At 44.4% G+C, this 22516-nt stretch overlaps 2 protein-coding genes and 1 long non-coding RNA gene across 6 annotated transcripts in view; 1 reads left to right on the forward strand and 2 right to left on the reverse strand.

Moving 5' to 3' along the window:
• Positions 1-7369, forward strand: part of agla (amylo-alpha-1, 6-glucosidase, 4-alpha-glucanotransferase a) — a 22375-nt gene extending 15006 nt beyond the window's left edge. For 2 of the 3 annotated variants that reach the window (XM_086203948.1, XM_086203947.1), the window contains exons 23-35: positions 136-269; positions 403-578; positions 718-820; positions 1013-1136; positions 1437-1538; positions 1978-2089; positions 2310-2445; positions 2530-2642; positions 2778-2989; positions 3069-3166; positions 3711-3798; positions 3909-4042; positions 5019-7369. In XM_086203948.1, the coding sequence (XP_086060074.1) occupies positions 136-269; positions 403-578; positions 718-820; positions 1013-1136; positions 1437-1538; positions 1978-2089; positions 2310-2445; positions 2530-2642; positions 2778-2989; positions 3069-3166; positions 3711-3798; positions 3909-4042; positions 5019-5136 (1650 nt within the window). In that variant the 3' untranslated portion in view covers positions 5137-7369. The remainder of the gene's footprint in view (positions 1-135; positions 270-402; positions 579-717; positions 821-1012; positions 1137-1436; positions 1539-1977; positions 2090-2309; positions 2446-2529; positions 2643-2777; positions 2990-3068; positions 3167-3710; positions 3799-3908; positions 4043-5018) is intronic. The other variant, XR_015115846.1, reaches the window with a different exon arrangement.
• Positions 7370-9867: 2498 nt separating this feature from the next.
• LOC147261750 (uncharacterized) lies at positions 9868-10957 on the reverse strand. Its single transcript, XR_015116121.1, has 3 exons — positions 10874-10957; positions 10690-10708; positions 9868-9913 (listed from the first exon to the last, which is right to left on the reverse strand). It is a non-coding gene; the product is annotated as an uncharacterized LOC147261750 (long non-coding RNA).
• A 543-nt stretch (positions 10958-11500) lies between these two features.
• LOC147261751 (ADAMTS-like protein 2) lies at positions 11501-22201 on the reverse strand. Of its 2 annotated transcripts, none has more exons than XM_086203951.1 (20): positions 22093-22201; positions 20285-20374; positions 19806-19909; positions 17394-17469; positions 17167-17269; positions 16892-17037; positions 16534-16657; positions 16212-16292; positions 15865-16040; positions 15255-15636; positions 14967-15035; positions 14517-14817; positions 14309-14409; positions 14013-14139; positions 13675-13888; positions 13146-13301; positions 12876-13046; positions 12257-12433; positions 12025-12178; positions 11501-11806 (listed from the first exon to the last, which is right to left on the reverse strand). In XM_086203951.1, exons 1-20 carry the CDS (start codon positions 22183-22185, stop codon positions 11649-11651), a joined length of 3003 nt encoding a protein of 1000 aa, XP_086060077.1. In that variant the 5' UTR covers positions 22186-22201; the 3' UTR covers positions 11501-11648. The 2 variants fall into 2 exon arrangements, with proteins under 2 accessions (XP_086060077.1, XP_086060076.1); XM_086203950.1 differs by having other exon boundaries at positions 11501-11809.
• Between the last annotated feature and the right edge of the window lie 315 nt (positions 22202-22516).

Raw genomic sequence — 22516 nt, forward strand, 5'->3', positions numbered from 1 at the left:
ACACAAAGCCCAGTGACTTCAAAATCAATGTCTTGGCTGACCCCATCCAATCAAAGTTGTCAGCATGTTGTTTTGCACACATGCATACGAACATGTATTATCCAGTATAACATCTGCTCATTCTCATGTCTCCAGGTGGGTCAATGGATGGTGGCCATGTTTAACTACTTGAAACACATCCCACGCTACCTTATCCCTGCTTACTTTGATGCCATCCTGGTATCAATCTACACCACGGCTTTGGATGCAACTCACAAACTCATGTCAAGGTAGGCTAGTGTAATGATGCTACCGTAACTGTGTGCATTCTCCTCATTTGTGTGATAGTCAATACCTTGGGAATGGCACTGAAATTGAAAACTGGCAATTAACTAATGAGCTGAAACTGCTGCTGGTTCTCAGTTTCATTCAGAACGGCTCAAGCTTTGTGCGACACCTGGCCTTGGGTTCGGTTCAGATGTGTGGAGTCGGAAACCTCCCTGTTCTCCCTCCCATCTCTGCGGGAATAGACAACGTCCCCTATCGCATCAGCCCAATCACAGGCCAGAAGGAGCAGTGCTGCGTCTCATTGGCTGCAGGTAGCTTAGCAACCGAGCCTTTTTTTATTTCCTTTAGCTGAAAATCATACTAAGTGGTTAAAGACAGATTCAAATATTTATGGATTTATACAGTTGTTAACTTGTTGATAGACTGACATAATAATTGATATTGTGTCAGGTCTGCCTCACTTCTCGGCTGGGATCTTCCGCTGCTGGGGGAGAGACACTTTCATTGCTCTTAGAGGACTCATGCTGCTCACTGGGAGACACATTGAGGCCCGGTATGTGTGTGTGTGTGTATTTGTGTGTGTGTGTGCTTAATATTTTCAGATGAGGTCATTTGAAAACATACATAGATTTTTTTATAACTTACATGAACGCTGTTAGGGTAGTGCTTTATTTTGACTGTAAGCAACAAGTGAGACTTGTCTGAGTATTAACCTTGATGCGACCCCGTTGTATTCTCTCCACAGTAACATCATCCTGGCATTTGCGGGGACGTTACGTCACGGTTTGATCCCCAACCTGCTGGGTGAGGGTCGCTGTGCTAGATTCAACTGCCGTGATGCTGTGTGGTGGTGGTTGCAGTGCATTCAGGTAGGAGCAAACTATCACACAGGAAGATAAGACAAGAGGCACTAGTGATTTGTTTTTTTCACCATTTCAATTCAAGTCTATCACATAGTCCCCCACAGTGGTGAGGGAAAAAAAACCCACCTTGAATAGAACTAGACAGGGTGGACACCATCTGTCTCAACCCGCTTGGCTGAGAAAGAGAGGGCAGAGATAAAAGATATAATCATCATCATCATCATCATCATCATCATCATGTCATAATGTTGTGTAAGCAGGTGTTTTTTTTACTGTTTGCTGTGTTTGTCATCTGCTCTCAATCAGGACTACACTACCAATGTTCCCCAAGGCCATGATATCCTCAGCTGCCCGGTCACACGCATGTACCCAACTGATGATTGTGAGCCCTGCAAACCTGGAGAAGTGGTATGTCCTTCTGTGAATGGCACACGAACACACACACACACACACACACACACACACACACACACACACACACACACACACACACACACAGAGCAGAGGCACCTCTGCACCTCCCCTTAGCGATGTCACCGACGCTGGGTACCATTTATGTTCTGGTAGGGTTAATTAGCCTTCCTATCATGGACCGAATGCATGTCACACAAGTTTGTGATGTTCTCAGTCAAGATGAACCTTTTATATTCACAAGGTCAAACATCAAGGTCACAGTCAAAAGAACATTGGCTATTATTTATTTATTTGTTTGTTTGTTTCTCTACCACTAGGAGTCACTGAAGTTGAAGTTCATTTTCAGCCACCAAATATATCAGCATTATCACACGGATGTGATGTGTGTGTATATATTAAAATGATTGGGATATGCTTGGGCATGTGTGTGCAGGAGCAACCTCTATATGATGTCATCCAGGAGGCTCTACAGCGCCACCTGGAGGGAATTTCCTTCAGAGAGCGAAATGCTGGACCCAAAATAGACATGCACATGAAAGATGAAGGTAAGCTAGGATGAGGTTAAGGGTTGTATGCCAGGAGCAGCACTGGTATTACCACTAGTTTCTAATTGTCAATTCCTGGTTCCTGGAATTCCTGGTGTGGTCAGCCATTTTGTTGGCACTTTCTTATACTGATGCAGCAGAAAATGCCATCTACCAACAAAAATCAGGTCTCAAGTTTATGGCAACTCTAACTTGCCTGAACTCTTGGCCTTCTTTCTAGGGTTCTTCGTGGTTGCAAAGGTGGATCCAGCAACAGGCTTTGTCAGCGGAGGAAACCGCTTTAACTGTGGTACCTGGATGGACAAAATGGGAGAGAGTGAGAGAGCGGGGAACAAAGGCATGCCTGCTACTCCAAGGTAACCCATCTTTACACCCAATTAAATGGTCTGATTGACGATATTTTCCAGAGTCTGATCTGATCTGTGTTTGCTGTTGTTCAGAGACGGAGCAGCTGTGGAGATTGTTGGTCTCAGTAAGTCAGCCGTTCGCTGGGTTATTGAGCTACACGCCAAAGGACTGTACCCCTATGATGGAGCTAAAGTACACAGAGATGGTATTACGCACACACCCATAAGTTTGTGCAAAATTAGAATTATTACACGTGTCAAAATGTGTTTAAATGAACCAGCAGGTTGGGAACTCCCAGGTCAGGTTTCTGAATAACCACACTGGTTGCGTCGTGTTCCAGGTAAGGAGGTGTTTATCTCATACTCCCAGTGGAACAAGCAGCTCCAGCAGTCTTTTGAGGCTGGTTTCTGGGTGTCTGGGGACCCAGATGATCCCAATGAGAAGCATCCTGAACTGGTTCACAAAAAAGGAATCTACAAGGACACCTATGGAGCGACCAGCCCCTGGTGCGACTACCAACTGAGACCAAACTTCGCCATCGCTATGGTAGTGGTAAGTTGTTGTCTGAGTCACCTGTTTCTTGCAATGATGTTGACAAGCTGAGAGCTGATTGTTCATCTGTGCGTGACAGGCTCCAGAGCTGTTCACAGTGGAGAGAGCCTGGCATGCGCTGGAGGTGGCCGAGCAGAAACTACTGGGACCACTGGGAATGAAAACACTCGACCCTGAGTAAGACATCCTTTCCCTCTCTCAGTGCAAACACATTCAGAGACCTTCTAAATCCATGAAATAGGAGAACTAGTTGACATGAACTCCAAGTCCATTTTCACTGTATTCTTCTTTCTGGGTGTTAGTCCACCATTCCTCACCGTGAGTTCCTTGCTGCTGATTGAAGTGGAAAAATTGAGCTCCCCTAGCTTCTAAGCTAGTGGATGACTTCTCAGTCAGAAGGGTTCGAATCAATTTTGTCCTCCATCAGTCCATTCACAATGGCGATCCCTCTGTCTGGAGATGATTTTGCTTGGGCTGCTGCATGTTTAGACATGAGAGCTCTGTTCCAACATCACTCATCTGTTCCTAAAAAAAAGTCTGTAGAACAACTTTCATTATTTGCAAAGGTACCTAAAGGGAATTTAACACAATGTCCACAAAGATTTACTTGAGCAACTCAGCTGATAACAGCCAAACCATTTGAGGGAACAGACTTTAAAGGATGGCTGGTGTTTTGTAGTCGGTAAGATCAGTGCCAGTGACATTGTATTTCTTGTTTTAGTGACATGGTGTACTGTGGTGTGTATGACAACGCCTTGGACAACGACAACTACAACTTGGCAAAGGGCTTCAACTACCATCAAGGACCGGTGAGGCAGACCAGCCTCTGCTGGTTATGTGTGGTACTGCATTGATACAAACACATCTGCTAGCTACTCACTCTGTGTCTGTCTGTGTGTCCGTCCCTCTGTCTGTTCAGGAATGGCTATGGCCAGTGGGTTACTTTTTGCGGGCTAAACTTTACTTTGCTAAGATGCTGGGTGAAGAAACTCTCGCCATGACAGTCACCCTGGTGAAAAATGTCCTGTCTCGACATTATACTCACCTGGAGAGGTAAGAGCTTCTGATCTGTGCATCTGCATCAACGTAATTCATCAGCAGTGGTTTGCATTTCACTTCAAATCTCAGACTGACACTAAAATATGACACAAAAACTGACAAAACAATCTCCCCTCTGTATCAGTTAGTAGCTGTTCTGCAGCTTTTAACCATATCATATGATCTTCCTCAGCAGATTGACTCTGATGAACCACTTCTGTCATTGATACTGCTTTATCCCACAGGATATGCACAGGATAGGCTGAATGCTTAAACCAAAAACTTCAAATCTCAGCCACCGTGGATTTCTTGTGGGGTGCCCCAGGGCTCTGTGCTCGGATCATTGTTTTTCATATTGTACAATAAGAGTGAAGTATCAAATTCCTCAAAAGCCATCTGATTGACAGATGATACAAACTTACTTTGCTGTGGAGAGCAACTCCTGGATACAGTGGAAAAGGAATTCAGCAGGATGAAGAATTGGTTTGATTAAAATAAACTAAGGCATCATTGTTTGGAAAATGGCATTTGTAATATTTTGGACTCGATCTGCCATCTCTAAGAAGAGCCACATGAAAAATTCTGTAGGAATGGAAAAAAAAGTATCTGAAATCCTATTTCTCTGAGTATTAACAGACAAAAAATTAAGTTGCAAAAATCTAAAATACCTAAAACATTAGCCACTCGTCTTACCCCTTATGAACATAAGTTGTATCAGTTAGGATAAGATAAACCTATTTTCATCCCGTAGTGGGTAAATTGTCACTGTTACAGCAGCAGAAACAGAGAAGTAGCAGCAGAAAAGATGCTCATTTGTCCTATAAACTGCATGTTACCCATGATCTCATTTGTTTTATTTTTTGTTCATGTTTGTTTTTCTCTACCAGGAAAAAAAAGTCACAATTTGTAACCTCGTGAAATATTGAAATTAACTTAAAATAGACATAGACTGAAGAGAAAGTACAACTTTTTGTGATGTGCTTCGTCTCAGTTCTCCGTGGAGGGGTCTCCCAGAGCTGACCAATGAGAATGGCCAGTACTGCCCGTTCAGCTGCGAGACCCAGGCCTGGTCGGTGGCTACTATCCTGGAGGTCCTCTATGACCTCTAGATGACCTCTGCCAACATCATTGCAGCTAAGAGAGGAAGAAGCTGAAACACACACTGCTTATGGCGTAATTGTATCTGTCCCACATGTCTCTGTGCTGCTCAACAGAAGTGTTGTATGCTGATATGTTTGTACCGCCACCTAGAACCCATGATAGAACTTATTTAGATGACGTTCAACACCTCCCCACCACGTTGTTAACAGCCTGAATACTGGAGGAAATCAATGGAGGAAGTCATTTGGATGTTGAGCTAGTATAAGCTAATATTTGTAGTTATCTGATAGTCTTCAGTGCCGAAACCTGTTGCAGATTCCCAGCAGAATCAACATTGAGTGACTCCAGAGCTGATTCAGTGCATGTTCCACCCTCACACACTTCTATTCTCAAAGCTCTAGTTGATCATTTTACTGTCATGCAAGAACTCTCTTCTGTATCTTCTTTTCTGTGTGTTTGTACAAGTGTTCCAAGATGGATTCATCAAATATGTTGTGACTGGATTGTTTCAGCCTGAAGAAGGTAAACATGAGCTCATCCTCCTGTCCCTGACCATTTTTCATTCACATAAACAATTCGAGAGTTTGGACCTTGAAGATGCACTGCCAATAGAATAATGAACAATAATTTACCTGCACAGTATATGGATCAGGGTGTAATTTGTCTCTCTTAAACCAGATTTAGGTCAGATTCACCTCAAAGTCTGACATCTCACTAATAATGCACTTGAAAAAGGAAATATTACATTGTATTTCATCAAAGGGATTCTTTTACTGGAGCCCTAAGTAGGCTGGTAATTGACGACAAGTTTTCTCCCTAAAGATTTAGCAGAAAATTGTCAAAACCAGCACACGGGTGAAAGATCTTCATCCTGTAAAAACGGGCCGTACTATACTTATTTATACTATCTTGCTTTTTTTTTTCCAGAATAATGGCTGTTCTCATCCTGTCCCATCACTGTAGCTCCAGTCTGCTCTGACTGATCAGTTCGCACAGGCCTGAGCCGTTGGCCCATTGTGAATATCACCACGCTAGCCAGCTGTAAACTGTTGTAGCAGAATCCTTAAGCTCCTGGGTTAAAAGTTACCGGACCACTGCTCTCTATCTATCTTAGAGGTGTAGCGTCACAGGGCCTCATGGGCAGCATGTTTTTGACCTCACCAGCCTCAAATGTCATTTACACCTGGCATCTCAGTTCCTGTCACATGACTGACCGTGTGTCTTATATGTACAAACGCTGGTAACATGTTTTAGCAATGAGGGTTGACTTCGCTGCTGATGCCCTCACACAAGTTTCCCTCTCCTACTAACATCTGCTGTTAAAGCAGCGACAGTCGACCCATCGTAGCCATGATGTGGCCAGATGCTTTCATGTGAAAACTAAGTCCTCCAGATGTTTTCAGTTGCCTGATGTAGTCGCATGTGTATGTCTTGTACATCGTGGTCACACTGTGTTTTACTCTTCAAAATACTGTTTGGTGCTACCAAGGAGAAAACACGTACACTGCTCATTTTCCCCGAAGTCTCCAAAATAAAGAAAAAATAGACTCAGTGGTCACAGCTGTGTGTTACATGATGCTTCAATGACAAGTAATATTTGCAAAAAAATGTGCAGTTACTGGTGTGTGATTTGGGAAGTCACAATTGCGTGTTCGAATCCAACATCCAGAGGAGCGCTGAGTCGATTTTGTCTCCATAGTCTCTCATTTCCAGTGTGACTGTTATACCATCGTTGAGGCACACTAACAAGGGTCACCGCGTGTTTGTGTGTCAACGCTGTGATACTTTGCATGTGTTCATTTGTAGAATTAACTCATTCAAATATTTTTGACTGATTCAATAAAACTACTCACCATAAAGAGTGTTTGTTGATTTTGTGGTGCACGTTGCATGTTTGCATTTACGGGCTGAGAGGATGCATCAGCTCGATAGTGGCTCATTTTATTGAAAGATGTGAGCTACTTTGACAAGGACTAAATCGTGATGGCGAGATGGCCTGGTCAGAAGATGAGATACTCTGCATTCTTAGATAAATGGGGAATCAAGCAAGGAGCTGTAAAATGTGACCGCCAAGAAACGAAACCAGAACTGTTGGATAATGCAAACCTTGTGTGTTTCACTGCAAGACCGAAACTGAAAATGAATTCACCAAAAAATAAATCAAAGTATTCATGTAGCATTCTCATGATTATATGGCTTTGATGCTGGCACATAAAGGAGAGAATAAACAAGTGAAGCTGAAACAACTGCAAGGTGCATTTATTCAACCTGAAATAAAATACACACGAGTGCCAAACATGAAGTGTATTGTATGGAAACGATGCAGGGGCATCAAGAACAGAGTCAGTGTGGTTAAAGATGCTGAATCTGGCTGTTTTAAAGACAGCTGCCATAAAACAAGCACAATGTCTCAGACTATAAATCCCATGAGTCAGGCCAGCAGTAAGCAGAGTGGGTCAGCAGGTTGATGAAGAGCAGAGCTGATGAGGAAAAAAGCTGAAAAAAGAGATGGAAAAACATTTCAGTGCAGTATACTGTGTATGTGTGTGTGTGTGTGTGTGTGTGTGTGCGCACGTGCGCTCACTGCAGCAGCAGAGTTGTCCTGTCTCAGAGAGCTGCTGTTCAGCTGCACCCAGAATGCGGTGTAATCCTGGACCAATGTAGCGCTGCCATGACAACCACAACAAATGATCACAATGATGTAAAACTGACCCAAACTCATGCGGCTTGAATGGACATGTACATATTTGGGACCATTTCTCCATTTTCTGCCCTGATGCATGCTGGGAAAGCACTGGCAGGATTGAAAAGCACATGTAGTCAAGAGAATGCTCACTGATGAGTTGAGTGTATTGGTGTTAAGAGCTCTACCTGAAGTAGATTTCCCCATAGTCACTGCTGCTAGGAGCCTCCCAGGTCAACTGGATCCTTGTCTTCATTGTTCCTGATGCCTGACTTACAGTGGAGTTCTGCGCGCGCGCACACACACGCACACACACACACACACACACACACACACACACACACACACACACACACACACACACACACACACACTTTCCTTTCATTAAACCTAGATGACATTGTTAGACTTAATAAAAAGACTTTATTCATCCCACACTGGGGACATTTCGAATAATAAGTGTTTGACTTCATGAATACGCATCCCATACATGAGCGTGTAACAAAAGAGCCGTACCTCCATGTTGTTACAGTGCAGTGGTGTGAACGTGCTGGGGTCAATGTTGGTGAACTTTCCTACTGGCCACCGCAGAGCTGAAAGTAGAGAACGGACTGGGCTCACTTTTTATACGAAATATGTTTTGCTTTGTTTTTTTTTTCACATCAAATACAGGGTGCAAAGTCATTCAAAGTGCAGTTGCATACAAACACGACCATCACATTGAATGACACCATGACAGTTGAAGGAAGTCTAAAATAATTAATATAAATTATTAACAGTCCAACAGAGTAAAGATGATTTATCACTCACATTATGACAACTATCCATTTCTCACCATAACTATTCTTTCTCTATATGATGAAAGGAAGTTATCCAATAGTGCAAGAAAAGGCTTTCATGTTTATGACTAAATCATACATATCATTTTAACATGAGAACATCACAACACAGTCCCTCCTATTTTAGTGGACAAAACTGATTCTATTAATGCTTCCTCAATGTTTCACCTTCGAGAGAATCCAGACAAGTTACATTTTTACCTCAAATTAACACGTCTGAACATGACAGCGTGCTAGCTTGTTTCCGATTGGGCAAATTCGAGGTGTGCAACTGTCCCTGGTCTCCCCTACTGTGCGTAAATCTCATTTAAACACTGAAGCTTGTGTTTACCGCCTCCTGTCTGGCTCCTGGCTTGTAACAGGAAGCCCTGAAACTGAGCTGAACTGTTCTTCACCACCTCCACCGTTACTGCAAGAAAAGAAACGAGGAGAACTTTGAAGCCTGTTGGAGGAGAAATAGTTTAAACATGACCTCTGACCTCTGATCTGTTAGCTCACTCCATGTCTGGGATGGAAGATAAGGTCAGGGGTCATCAGAGTAGAAAGAGGAGGAGTGAAGAGTATCCGCTCCTCCTGCGTCTTCACACCAAATGATTTATACAGATGGGCTTTGGTGAGAAAAGTGACTCGGATGTTGGTTAATTACACGTAATTACAGGTGAAATGATAAATATAGGCGACGCAGTGAAAACTGTTCAACTTCTGGGCATTATCTCTTCAGGAACAACAGGGATTCTCTCCCTAAGTCATTCTCTTTTTCAGTCAGTGAAATACTTTTAGTAGTTTAGATCATATTTTCATTATTTAGTTTCATTTAGGATTAAATGTCACATGTTATGTGGTGTACTTAGTGTATAATTACTGCTCTAAAACTCTGATGTTTGCAGACTGCTATATATGTAGTACTGTGATGGGGAAAAAATTAATGCGTATCTTATAAATGCATTTCAGTTTACTTCTATATCTGACATGGCAATAAACATAGAAACATAACGATGAACAAATTTAATGTTATTTCCAATACATGCATGTTTGACAAGAGGGTGGACATTTGACTGCACACTCACCTGTAACGACTCCCCCGGGCCTGTAGGTGGCGTTAGATGTAGACAGCTTGAAGGGAGGGCTGCTAGTGGAAGGGACGAATGGGGGGTGTACTGGCATCATGTTTCCACAGGACATCGCCACAGAGCCGTTTGGGAAGCACACACACTCCTCAGCACACCACACACACAGCAGCAACATCAAGGTTTTAAGAGACATCTGGAGAGACAGCAGAGGAGACGGGTAGCATCACACTGAAGGACAAACGATGTACTCCTCTGTTGTGTCCTAATTAACTAAACAAAACAGAAAAAAAAAGTTTGGATATTTAATTTCAGGTGAAAAACAAGTGGCATCAGAATTAGCAGGAGAAATCAGAAGGGAGGCCAGAGGCAGCTTAGATAAACTTGTCTCCAAAACAGTCTTAATAGGCTTGAACTCTCTCACACACATTTTTTTGGCCTACCCACCTAAACCTGTTATGATTTCTTCACACTTCTTCTTCACTGATGTGATGAACCAAACAGACACATTTACGAAATAAATTCAATGTTCATGACACAAAGAAGTGAGAGGAGCCAACTTGATTCGATTAATGGAGTAAGTCAGCGCCATGCTTTCAATGAGGCATTCAGTGAGTTTAAGTTTAAGTTTAGTAAAGAGGCTGAATCGATATGATCATCTTGTATAAGATGATTGCACTCACAGAGGAGTGCACTGGACTTTAACTCCGTCTTTAAGTATGTGAAGCTGTGGAACCTCAGTTGTGTAGTCGTCACAGTATTGCCCCTATTCAGCCTGTTCCACTTCTTCCCCACTGACAACTAATAAAAATGTACAGAAAGTCAATTGTTACAGGAACATTGGTAACATTAACTACTGCTTCATTATTGCAGTTGACCTGAACATAAGTGGATGTAAATGTCAAATATTTGATCTGATGTCTTCAAACACAAGAGTCAAAATTAATGTGTTTGCAAGGTAGAAGAACTCACCTTCACTGATGCTGGAGATCTTTTCCACACACACACACACACACACACACACACACACACACACACACACACACACACACACACACACACACACACACACACACACACACACACACATCAGGGGTCCATTCTAAAATAATAATATGGCATCTTCGTAGAATATTGTGAAAAAACATCTACGCACCTTCAGGTCCTCGAGCTGTCGAGTCGCTTCTCTGCTCACGATTGTGTCTCCTCTCACTCAAACTGTGTCACAGGTGAGTTCTCGGTGTGCACTGGAGTGTGTGATGAGCTTTCACCATTGCATCACTAGCAACCATGACAATGCCAATTGTACAGCATGGGAGGAGACATTTTTCTGAACAACATAATAGCCAATTAGGACTTTCTCATGTGAGCAAGGGGAAAGGGGTCAGGTTTCTGATCCAGTTCTCCCTGGTTCCTTCACAACTCCACCTGTGGTTACCATCCACCCCTGTTCTACAAGGGTTTATCATGTTATTCAATAGTTTCGTTCTAGATTCTCACACGGGAGTGCAGGTCCGGTATTTAAAGACTAGCTAACTTTCACATTATCCAGGGAGGATGTGGTCCATTCATAGGTTTAGTAGCACAAAAGGTCCAGAGCCCCTGACTCTTTTTGTCAACAATCTGTTGCCAAATGCTAAAAAGGAACAAATTGTACTTTTCTGGCAAAACTAATTGAATGAGGAAGCTTAGCGAGTACATTTAATTCATTTTTAATGGATCTTTAATAGAAAACAACTGACAAAAACAAGTGTGAGGGGGGGGAAATAGAATGAAGGGATAACATTAACAAGTAGGACAACGGCCACAGGTTGACCTTTGACATCAGTAACAGTAATAAGGTTGATGTCCTGGGGTCTTACATTGCTAGCAGCATGCTTCGTGTAGCACCAATATGAATGTAGAGTGACCTTTAGCACCAGTGGTTGAGTTTAAGACAGTTGAGGCTTCCTACAGGACTGGCAGCAGGCCTTCCTGTAGTACCAATGGGAGCACAGCTTCACCTTTAGGACCAAGGCACAGTTGGCTGTTGGCTTGTCTTGGCAGGAGTCATCTACTGCTGAAGATGCTGCTGGGGGTGCGGCAGCTGCTGCTGGACAGACACACACACATGAAGCGTGCAGAATTAAATCAAATTAAACTAAATCCATGGCTCCAGACAGCAGGGGCCGACCATTATCCAGGATCTGAGTGCAACTGCTGTGTTCACACAAACTGATGGTTGGTGGTAAATGTTTCTGCAGCCTGGTGTGAATTCACCCTTAATGTTGCTCAAATGTTGCATCAGCACAGAGCGTTGTTTTGTACCTGGTGCTTCTGTCGGACAGCTCTGCATGTCACAGCTCTGCCTGGCTGCTGGCCTGAGGGCAGAGTCGCAGCTGTGGCCCCTGGTTACCAGCTCCTCCCCCTGGTAACATTTCACTTCCCGGACCTGGACACCACTCCCACAGGTCTTACTGCACTGGGGGGGGGTATATGATTTACTACATAATAAAAAGTCTAAAAAAAACAATGAGAGTGGAGTAGCTATGAGAGCTACCTGAGACCAGGAGGTGGTGAACCACTTGGAGCAGGGTCTCTGGAAGCAGGACGAGCTGCTGTCTGGTTTGGTGGTCCGGTCACAGCTGCTGTCTGGAAACTCTTTGAACACACCACCTTCCAGTCCAGCACACACCACCTGACGGTTCCGTACACCGCGCCCGCACGTAGCATTACACTGACAGACACACACACACACACAAACAGTTTGACACTCTTCTGAAAATTCAGAAAACCTAACCTTGTATCGGAACACACAAAGAGCGTGGGTTCACAGTCTGAATCCTCATCAGATATCAATTTAATCGACTAGTGTTGCAGGCGTTTGTGCATCACTTGTTTCTTTAAGCAAAGTTTTTTTTTTAATTCAAATAGCACAGAGGAGCAAGTCCCTTCCAACTTAGTATTAAACATTTGTGTCCTCATCAGCGGAAGTCTTTATTTTAGAATATAAGTTGAAATGTTCACCGCAGTGGAAGTTGGACGGACAAACTGCTTTCCCTAGATACATCAACTGTTTGTGAAAAATGCAATGAAGTCTTACTGTTTTTTCAGACATTTATGACGCGATATACGTTTAATAATTTTTATTATTATTTTTATTTATGAACTGTCTTTACCTGCTGCCACTCCTGTTCTACCCAGTGGGGGGCGCAGTCTCTGTCACCACAGGGGTAAATGGCCAGGGGTCGCAGTGATTGAAGACACTGGTCCTCTGACATCACAACCCCGCTGGATGATCGGCAGGTCACCGCACGCACCATCCTTCCCTCTCCACACACACCTGAGCACTGAACACACACTTGTTGAAAATCTTGTTTGCAAACATAATCCTTCTGTGTGTGTATGTGTGTGTGTGTGTGTGTGTGTGTGTGCTTGTTTAAACTCACAGGTCCCCAATCAGCAACAGTCCATCTTGCGTCGCAGGGCGGGCCTTCACATTCCTGACTCTCTATTGGCTGAGAGGACTTGTTACAGAGTTTAATTTCCATGGAGCAACGAACCTCCCGAGTCCGAACACCACGAGACCCACAACGTGCTGAGCACTGAAACACACAGGAACACACACTTCAAACATTAATATGCAACTGAACTGTTTAAAACGTTGATACTGTAATATTTAATTTCTACGGCTGTGCAGACATGACACAATATCAATGCACCACATCTGTGCAGCATCGACGACGGTTTAGTGACCGACTCAAACCTTCATTCTTTGTCTGATGCACACTTGTTGATAACAGGTTAAAGATATTTTAAGACAGAAAAATAAAAGGGGCCATCAAGAAAAGAGGCAGGATCCTGAAGATGGAAACGACACGAGTTCATGACGGATCTCATCACAGATCTACATTCTGGTACCAAGAAAACTTTGTCTATTCGTGTGGGCATCAAAATCCTGCATGGCTTCTTGTTTACCTCTGACCACTCGGAGACCTCCCACTGGGGTCCACAGCTCTGACCGTGGCAGACCTTTCTATTAGCTGGTTTATGAAGACCATGTGACAGACACAGCGAGTCATAGACGGAGGAGTCAAGACCAGGTAACAGCATCTTCCAGCATCGCACAGTCCGGTACTGGAATCCTTCACCGCAGGTTCGAGAGCACTCGCTCCATCCACTGGTCTCCCATCTGGACACAACGTCACAAGATGATTGATGATGTGATTATTTAGAGGTGAATGTGAAGTTCTATTCTAAACTATATTTGTCTACCAGATTTCAAGAATACAGCCGTGTGGGAAATGTCTCAGTACCTCGGAGGACATTCCTTTCCAGTGCAGAACTCGTGTGTGGGCTCAGGTCTGGTCAGAGAGTCGCAGTACCTGTCGTCAACTTCTGTCCCGTCATAGCGGACACACAGGGCGTAGCTAGTGGTGATACCTGTCAATTCAAGTACATATCAAGATCAGTTTACCGATGGCAATTACCTGCTAATGCACCTGGCAGTGTTGCTATGGTTACCCGTACTCAATATAAAGTACCCTGCAAGCCGTGGTGACCTTTGCGAAATGTAGAGAGGATAAAAGTGACCTCGCGTGTGAAGGTTTACCTGTGGTACAGGTTGAGCTGCATGGTGCATAAGCTGATACCTTCCAGCGGTACATGTCTGCCAGGCTGATGTCTGGGACCAGACCCACGTCAAAGTCATTGCTAGACAGGAACACACACTCAAGATATCTTTCATTGTAAAATCACCCTAACCACTCATGTGTAGAAGTGGTAGTATTAGTATGAGTAGTAGTACCGCTGCCATGTACCTCTCTGTGTTGGCTGCCTGGACTGCAGACACCTGCTGTACTGAAACACCAGTGTGAGATTCAGAGTGTGTGTCTGATTCTGTGTGTGTACCCGCATGCGTGTCAGTAATCAGGAGTGTTTCTGGTTGTGTTTCCAGCTGAGCGTCTGTGTGGGAGAGAGTGTGAACAAGTGTTTCCTCTTGTGAATGAGAATCAGTCAGAGTGTGTTTAACAGTGTGTGTCTGGTTGTATTGTAGACCCTCCAGAAGCAGATAAGGGGGGGCGTCGTCAGGCCGGGTTGCAGAATGAACACTCGGACTACCTGTGAATGGATACGAATGAATCAACAGGAGGAGAGTTTAGCAGTTAGCATTTGTAGAAGGTTACATATTATCGGTTCTCCTGCTCCTTGTCTAGATGTGTGCATGGTTTATGTGTGCAGGATATTGGAGCACCGTGTGTCTCTCCTACCTTGGAAGGAGAGCACCAGCGTGTTGTCCTCAGCAGTGGAGGGGTCATGGATTGAGTTGGACGAACTCCCTTAATGAAACCAACAGCAAAAAGACAGAAGCTATGAGACAGTGGATGGTTACGCTCTCTTTTGAATCTGAAAGACATTTGAGACTATTGTTTTTTGATTTATCTCCAAATCTGTCACGCAACCATTTGAAGCAGCTCTCCACAATGACCGCCAGCTGTAGATCAGAGCTACAAGAGCAAATAAATGAGGTGAAAGTAACAGAGATCAGTTGAACTCACTGTAACCAGACGGCGGTGGCGGCCCCAGCTCCTCCACGTCATTGAGGCTGAACACGTGGCTGGTGACAGCTGGTCTGTAGACCAACATGGCTGCTGGTGGAGGAGGGCTTGGCGTCTGGATCTCCCACAATTCTTCCTCCTCCTCCTCCTCTTCCAGCTCAACATCTGATCCATCATACTGATGGACAGAAGCCACTGCTCGGCTGTGGTCCGACCGGCTTTTATCTCGTCCAGCATCCTCCTTTGCGCTGTTGTAAGTGTTGTTACCATGAGAGTGGGAGGGGCCTGAGGTGATACCCTCTGCAGCAGTGATGTCATGAGTCTTGATGGGCATCGTGTACTCGTAGGTGATGTGGGGGAGCTTCCCATTTAGGTTGTAGTACTGCATACAGACATATAAAACTGCTGATCAACTATGCTGAAATGACAGCCATTAGCCACGCATACGCACAAATACACACACACACACACACACACACACACACACACACACACACACACACACACTCGAAATGGAGAAATATGCTTTAAGGTCAGTTTCAATAAGAGCTGAACACAATTTTGTGTGTGTGTGTGTGTGTGTGTGTGTGTGCGTGCGTGCATGTGCTACCATGACATTCAGGCCCTGCTGTGTGGGTCCCTGGGCGATGATGTATTCCAGGCCGTCAGAGAAGATGTTGCTGGGACGTCGGTATTTAAACACTGTTCCTGCTACTCGAAAATTTTGAGGATGATCAAACACAGTGTTTCCATTGAAGAAGAAATGTCCCGCTTCATCCGACAGGGCTGGAGAAGAGGGAACACATCAGTGGAGTGACCAAGACTATCAGGATCACACTCAGAGACTTGAGAATAATGAGAGAAGTTCAAAGCATGATGCTCTACTGTTACTCCTGTTTGACTCTAATATGACGGTTAGTTCAGTATATTGACCTTAGAGAAGGTGTAGGTTCTCACCCAGGATGTTCTCAGTCTTGTGTCTTTCTATAATCTGGATGTCTGTGGCCCCAGCTGGGATATTGGCAATGAATATATATCCTGATAGCAAAAAACAAAAAAACAAACACGATTCAAACACAAACCTGGAGTCAACCTGGAAGTTTGTCCAGAAGTTTCTAGTTGAGAAAACTTCTGCGACTCAGAGAGAGAGAAATTCTTGCTGGGCACCAACAAAGTCAAACATTTATTGACTCATAGGTGAAAGAGCTCTGAAATGTTGGTGTTTAACTGAATTATTTCATATCTTGTCTGTCTAAATGTGTGTTTGTGTGTGTGTTACCTAACTGTGTGAGTGCCTTCCTGTATGATCCAGAGACACGCTGGCAGGACGTCCCGTTGCCTCCACACACACCACACCTGTCTACGGTCTTACTGCTGTAGAGCTGCCCATCACACCCTACAGGCTGCAGGAGAGAAGACACACACACACACACACACACACACACACACACACACACACACACACACACACACACACACACACACACACACACACACACACACACACACCTTAACACAGGTTCCTTTCATCTTTCATCTTTCAATTAGTCGACATCCGTTAACGAGGTGTCATCTGATATTGAGCGAGTCTTGTTGCAGGAAACGATAGATGCGCCACATTTTCTCAGCTGGGTTACCTGACACATCCCCTCGATACAGACGCCGTGGTGTTTGGCATCCAGGCAGAAGGTGCCATCATGAGCGGGAACGAGTAGCTGTCGCTCGCCACTGATGGTTGTACACTGCAGGTCACACGGCTTATTGGAGATGCTGATGTAATCAGCTACACACGACAGATAGGAAAAATCAACAAGTTAAATTATAGCTGATGTACGTAAACATTCCAGGCAAACCACTAGTACTACTGTATCTTTGAACACATTGATATTGTAGTACTGTTGTAGTACTGCACCTGGGTACAGAGGGATCCACTCATAGTATCGTCTTCCAAAAGGTTTAGAGTTGAACTGGGAGCACTGGTGCTGTTTGAAGCTAAGACTGGAGCTAGGACAGGGCTAAAAACAAAACAAAACAAAACAAAACACAACAATGGAGACACAAAATGGCCGATTCAGTGTGGCTGCAGTTGATGCTAACTCCAATGATGAAAGGTTCTGATCCAAAAGCATCAGGTCTTACCTGGTTCGGGCAGAGCTGGTACTGTTTAGGAGAGCCGACACAGTAAGAACTGTTTATATTCTGGGTCGTGGAAAGTCTGCGAGACAGACGGAGCACAATATGCTTTTAGAATAATGAGCATTCGAATTGTAATAAAACACTGATGCGCCATGAAAAAGTCGTGGATGAAAGGATTCTGTCACTCCCATTAGTATTCTTTGTGTTTTGTCCATTCTGGCATTTCCAAAATGATTCCATACCAATCTTCCAGTGGAGGTGGTGCTGGATTCTAGTGATTGATGTTTGACGAGCTGCCAGAGGGGTCTGCAGCCCGTTACATCCCTGTTCTGTTTTCAAACCAAAACATGGCACAGATAAAGAGACTTCCAGTTCCAAGGTATTTGAGGCTTGAATACTGTGCTTACTGTTCAGTCCCAGAAAATATGAAAATGATTTACTTCAACTGAGCTACATTGTCTCCAACATGTTAAACTCATATTCTTGTGTTTGTCCTGCTGTGGAGTCTTTAAATATCTAATATTTCTCCAGCAGAGTTCTGTCTGTTCCATAAACCACTGAAATCTGTCAGTTCTCTCTATTTTCAGTGGTTAGAGCAAGAGAACACTGCACCACCTCTCTTCCCAGTTAAATTAGTCCCACTTCCTAAATAGCGTTTCATTTGCATCCCCTATCAGAGTCTGAAGCGAGTGCAGCAGTCAAGGGGAAAAAAGCTCATTCTGATTGCACATTTCAACAACTGCTAGAAGAAACTCTCCCTTTAATTCATCTTTGGTTGTTTTCAATGAGCTTTGTAGCATCATTGGCATAATCAGGCTACAGTACCAAGGGTTCCATGAGGCTACTTCATTAGTAACATAGGCAAATGTTAGCTACATCATTGTTAAAGGCTAGCATTCGCTAAATTACAACCATTTCACCAGGCTAACAAATACTCCAAAGCTTGATATGTTGTCATGTAAATCAATTCGGGCGATCATAATGATCACAAAGATACAAGGCTCTGACTGGGAAGTGACAGTTATTCTTTCATTCTCAGTAAATCTGAACTTGCCATAGTCCAGACAGAGCCAGACTCCTCCAAACCCCCCTTTAAAAAGTCACTGTATCTACAAGAGGCACACAAAATGTAACACTTGGACTGAATGATTCAGAAACACAAGAAGTGATATGAGGCCGGAGAGACACTGCTGCCAGTGTGGTGCGGTTTTACTGTTGCTGTTAAAATGATAATTCAATCAGAAAAAATAGGTGTCTTGAGCACACAAAGATGGTTTTTCCACTTCAAAACTGTAAAAAAAAAAAAAAAAAAAAAAATGGAAACACTGACAAGCAGAATGGGGGGGGGGGGGGGGGTCTCTGATCATTTGTGTCCATCTTTTCTCCCCAAATGCACATCATCAGTTCACTCTTCCGAACTGTCCTGGTACTGCAGTTCCTCCGCCCCTCTGATTCCTCCATCACATGTAGTTATTGCTTCATCTTTTCATCTAATGGCGAGGGGTTTCGGGGGGGGGGCATAGTTATCATGATGTCCTCTCTCCCCGAGCAGGTGCCTCGACTGACCACAGGAGGCGCTAGTGCAGTGAGCAGGACGCACTCTCACCAGCTTCCCACCTGCAGACATGGCCATGGATGTCCAACCAGGCTGGAGGCGACACAGGGAACCGAGCCAGCGGCCGCCATGTTGGCAAGCAAAACATTAAACAGCTGCACTACCTGGGCACCCCCTAATGACATCACAGTATGATTCAACGGCTTTGATGTTGATGTTTTGTAATATGATACAATCCATGTCTCTGCACTGCTCTTATGATGAATATGATTCCTCTGTGTGTGTGTGTGTGTGTGTGTGTGTGTGTGTGGGTTGGAGAGGAGCCTCAGAACTCCAACATGGAGCTCCTGCATCTGTCTTTCATTAAAGTGTTAAGTGCAGCCCAGCTCTCACACACCTCTGTCTCTCTTCAACTCGTCCTCCTCCACCGCTCCGTCGGTGGAGAAGGAGGGACAGCAGAGAGAGGTGAGTGGGAGGTCACTGTGAAAGTGTCTCACCTAACTGATAGGAGGTGATGAAGGAGGGGAAGAACAGAAGAGGAAATAAAAGGAGGTGAGGGGAAAAGACAAGGAAGGACAGGAGAAATGGAGAAAGTAGTTGAAGGAAAGAGGCAGAGAGGAAGAGATCAGGAGGAGTGGGGCAGCAGAGAGGGATCAGTCTTGGTTGTCAGACATTTCTGCAAGACTGCAAGTCGGGGGATGTGGTCTCTTGTGCGTGCGTGCACACACACACACACACACACACACACACACACACACACACGTCTTAAATCAACTTGTCACAATGTTCTCTTAAGTACCACATTACTTCTTTCTCTCTAGAGTCTAATAGCATGAGCTGATCATGCAGCATCTCTTTACCTCTGTATTAGACAGTGTCTCTCCTGGCTCCTCACCCCTCCGCCACAGCTCCTAGAACAGGACGACCAACTAGACCACTCCCCCCACCACTGAAACACCTCCTCCTATAGGGGAAACACACAGGAAAACCCTCACAGCAAAGCTCCAAATCATTTTCCAGGAGGGAAAGACTGCTGGGGCCTTATAGACAGACAGGTCTGTCACAGGAACATGACGTGAGCCTCCTCAACAGCAGATGAGACGTTTTCACAGCAAAAAATATCGCAATTCACTTTTGAACCTTTGGGATGTTTGCCTGTCGCAGTGACCTTGACCTTTGACCAGTGGACATTTTCTGAAATTAATGAGAATGGGATGGACAGACAATCTGAAATTGTATTGCCAAGGTTTGTGTGTTTGTATGTGTGTGTGTGTGTGTGTGTATGTGTGTATATGTGTGTATACATGTGTGCATGCGCACCCATGTGTGATGACGGTACCTTGCTGTTTGTCTGTCTGTCACTCGGACCTCCATGGCTCTGCGATTGTAGGGGGATGCTGCTTTGCTCCACCCTCCCTTCACTTCTGTCCTGACGGACACACACCACACACACACAAACACACATTAGAACTCTCACGTGATAGTGAGCGTTTTCAAAAAAATGCAACTTGACAACTGTCTAGCCACTTGCTGTCTGGTTTGAAATGAAAGAAGAATACTGAGTCTAAGTGATACAGACGCGCACATTTGGAGAGCAGACCAACTGGATTACGAGGCTGGTTTTCATTTTTTCAGTTTGGCAAATGTTGAAATTCATGCGAATTAGCAACAGCTGTGCAGGTGACTTAAAGTCAACTAAACTTTATGAAAACATTTTCCCAGCTTGTTAAAGTGATACTTCACCCCCCGAAAAATGTTGTTGTTTTTTTTTAATCCCCTCAAGTTCACACAAGTAGTTCCCTTGAGCTCAAGAAGGTTGTTCTCTCTCCTGCATCACTTCTTTGTGATTCAAGAATGCAGGAAGAGCCGGTCACGTTTAAATTTAGCCTGGCACTAACAAGACGCCTCAATTTGTGGCCAACATTAATCTGCATCTTTTTTTCTTTTGATTAAGTAATTATTGGGCTCACATTTTGGGGGCTTTTTAGTGTGGACCAGGTGTAGGAACGTACTTCTAATCGTACAGATCCCAGAAACCTTCCTCAGTTTAGTGTGAATTAGAGTGCGACTGCAAATCTGTGGCGACCTGCTCCTCCGCCCATCTGACATCTGTCATGTCCCGCATGTGCCTTTCAGGATGACGGTCAGGTATTGTCAAGGAGGTTTTGTGACATCACACCCGCCACGGCCCTGCCCCTCAACCGACAAGTTCGTTAAACATTTCGTTTTGAAAACTGCTTCTCTCTTTCTTCGTGAGCTGCTCTACGTGGTATTAAAACACCCTTAACATCACATCCCTCAAGATTCGATCCAACAGAAGTAAATGACTGAGATGAATGCTGTAACGCTGTTATCCATGTCACCATACTAGATAACAACTGTGTAGTTTACGCTATGCAAAGATATGAACTCTGGGGATGAGTATGTGGGCTGTGCTGTAACAAGTACTGCAGGTAAGGTGCACTAACTTGTCTCCCAGATTGGCTCCAGATGATGTAACAAAAACCTGCTTGTGGACAAACTTACAGTTACTTTCCTCCTTCAGCACATGAATGACAATGATGTTGTAACATCTGGCTGATGGAACAATACACAGATGGGACTTTAAAATACTCACCCGAGCTACAAAAGCTAGTAGAAGGCAACTTTATTGCTCTATTCCAACAAAAGCTGACAGCAGAGCTTCTGTTCTTAACAAACTACACCCTCAGGTAGGAGGCAGTGTGTCAGAATCCCTAGAGACATACAGTTACACTGTACACAAGTAACACTTGTGTGTGTGTGTGTGTGTGTGAGTGAGTGAGAGAGAGACAGACAGACAGACAGACAGACAGAGAGACAGAGAGAGAGAGAGCGAGAGAGAGAGAGAGAGAGAGGAGGTTGGCCGCGGAGGAGTGACAGTCCCACATTTGGGAACAGCTAGCTCCCCTTCACACTCCCACTACGGGTCCGAGCAGCTCCAGGAGACGAGCCGAGCCTCCATTCAAACATCGGCGCTGCGTTCGCTGGGTCTCAACCCAGATGACTGCAGTTAACCCAGAAAAGTACGGTGACAGACCCGTGAAGCAACTTTGGAACAATCTACCAGTCCACCGCTCCGACTAATGGAGGGAGTTACTAACCCGGCCGAGTACCCCAGCAACTTACCTTAGCGGGCCGGTGGTGGATTAGCGGAAGAACCGGGAGGTGTAGCAGGAGAAAAGAGCACACCGGGAGAGCCAAGCCTCCGTTACCGAGCATGGTTCATTCATGTCACGGACCAGTGTTGCCAGATCCCGCGAGAGAAACAAGTAACCCCCCCCCCCTCCCCAACCTCCACCCCCCCCACCTCCTCATGTATCCATTAATGCCATATTTTTTTGCATTGCTAATGCAATATGTGTGAGAATACTGTCATTGTTGTAAAAAAAATTAAAACATTTACTGTAGATTCTGAATAAAACGAAACTGACCTTCTTATAGTATGTGGACCCACCTACAACAAGAACGGAGAGAAAATGGAAATGAAGAACTGACTCTGGTGTGTTACATGTCGATGTCTGCCTCTGAATCGGCTTTTATTTTCACACCT

Source organism: Aulostomus chinensis, chromosome 5 (genome assembly GCF_037954235.1).
Source record: "Aulostomus chinensis isolate RoL2024-O1b breed Wild chromosome 5, RoL_Achi_v1.0, whole genome shotgun sequence".
In the NCBI taxonomy this organism is placed as follows: Eukaryota; Metazoa; Chordata; class Actinopteri; order Syngnathiformes; family Aulostomidae; genus Aulostomus; species Aulostomus chinensis.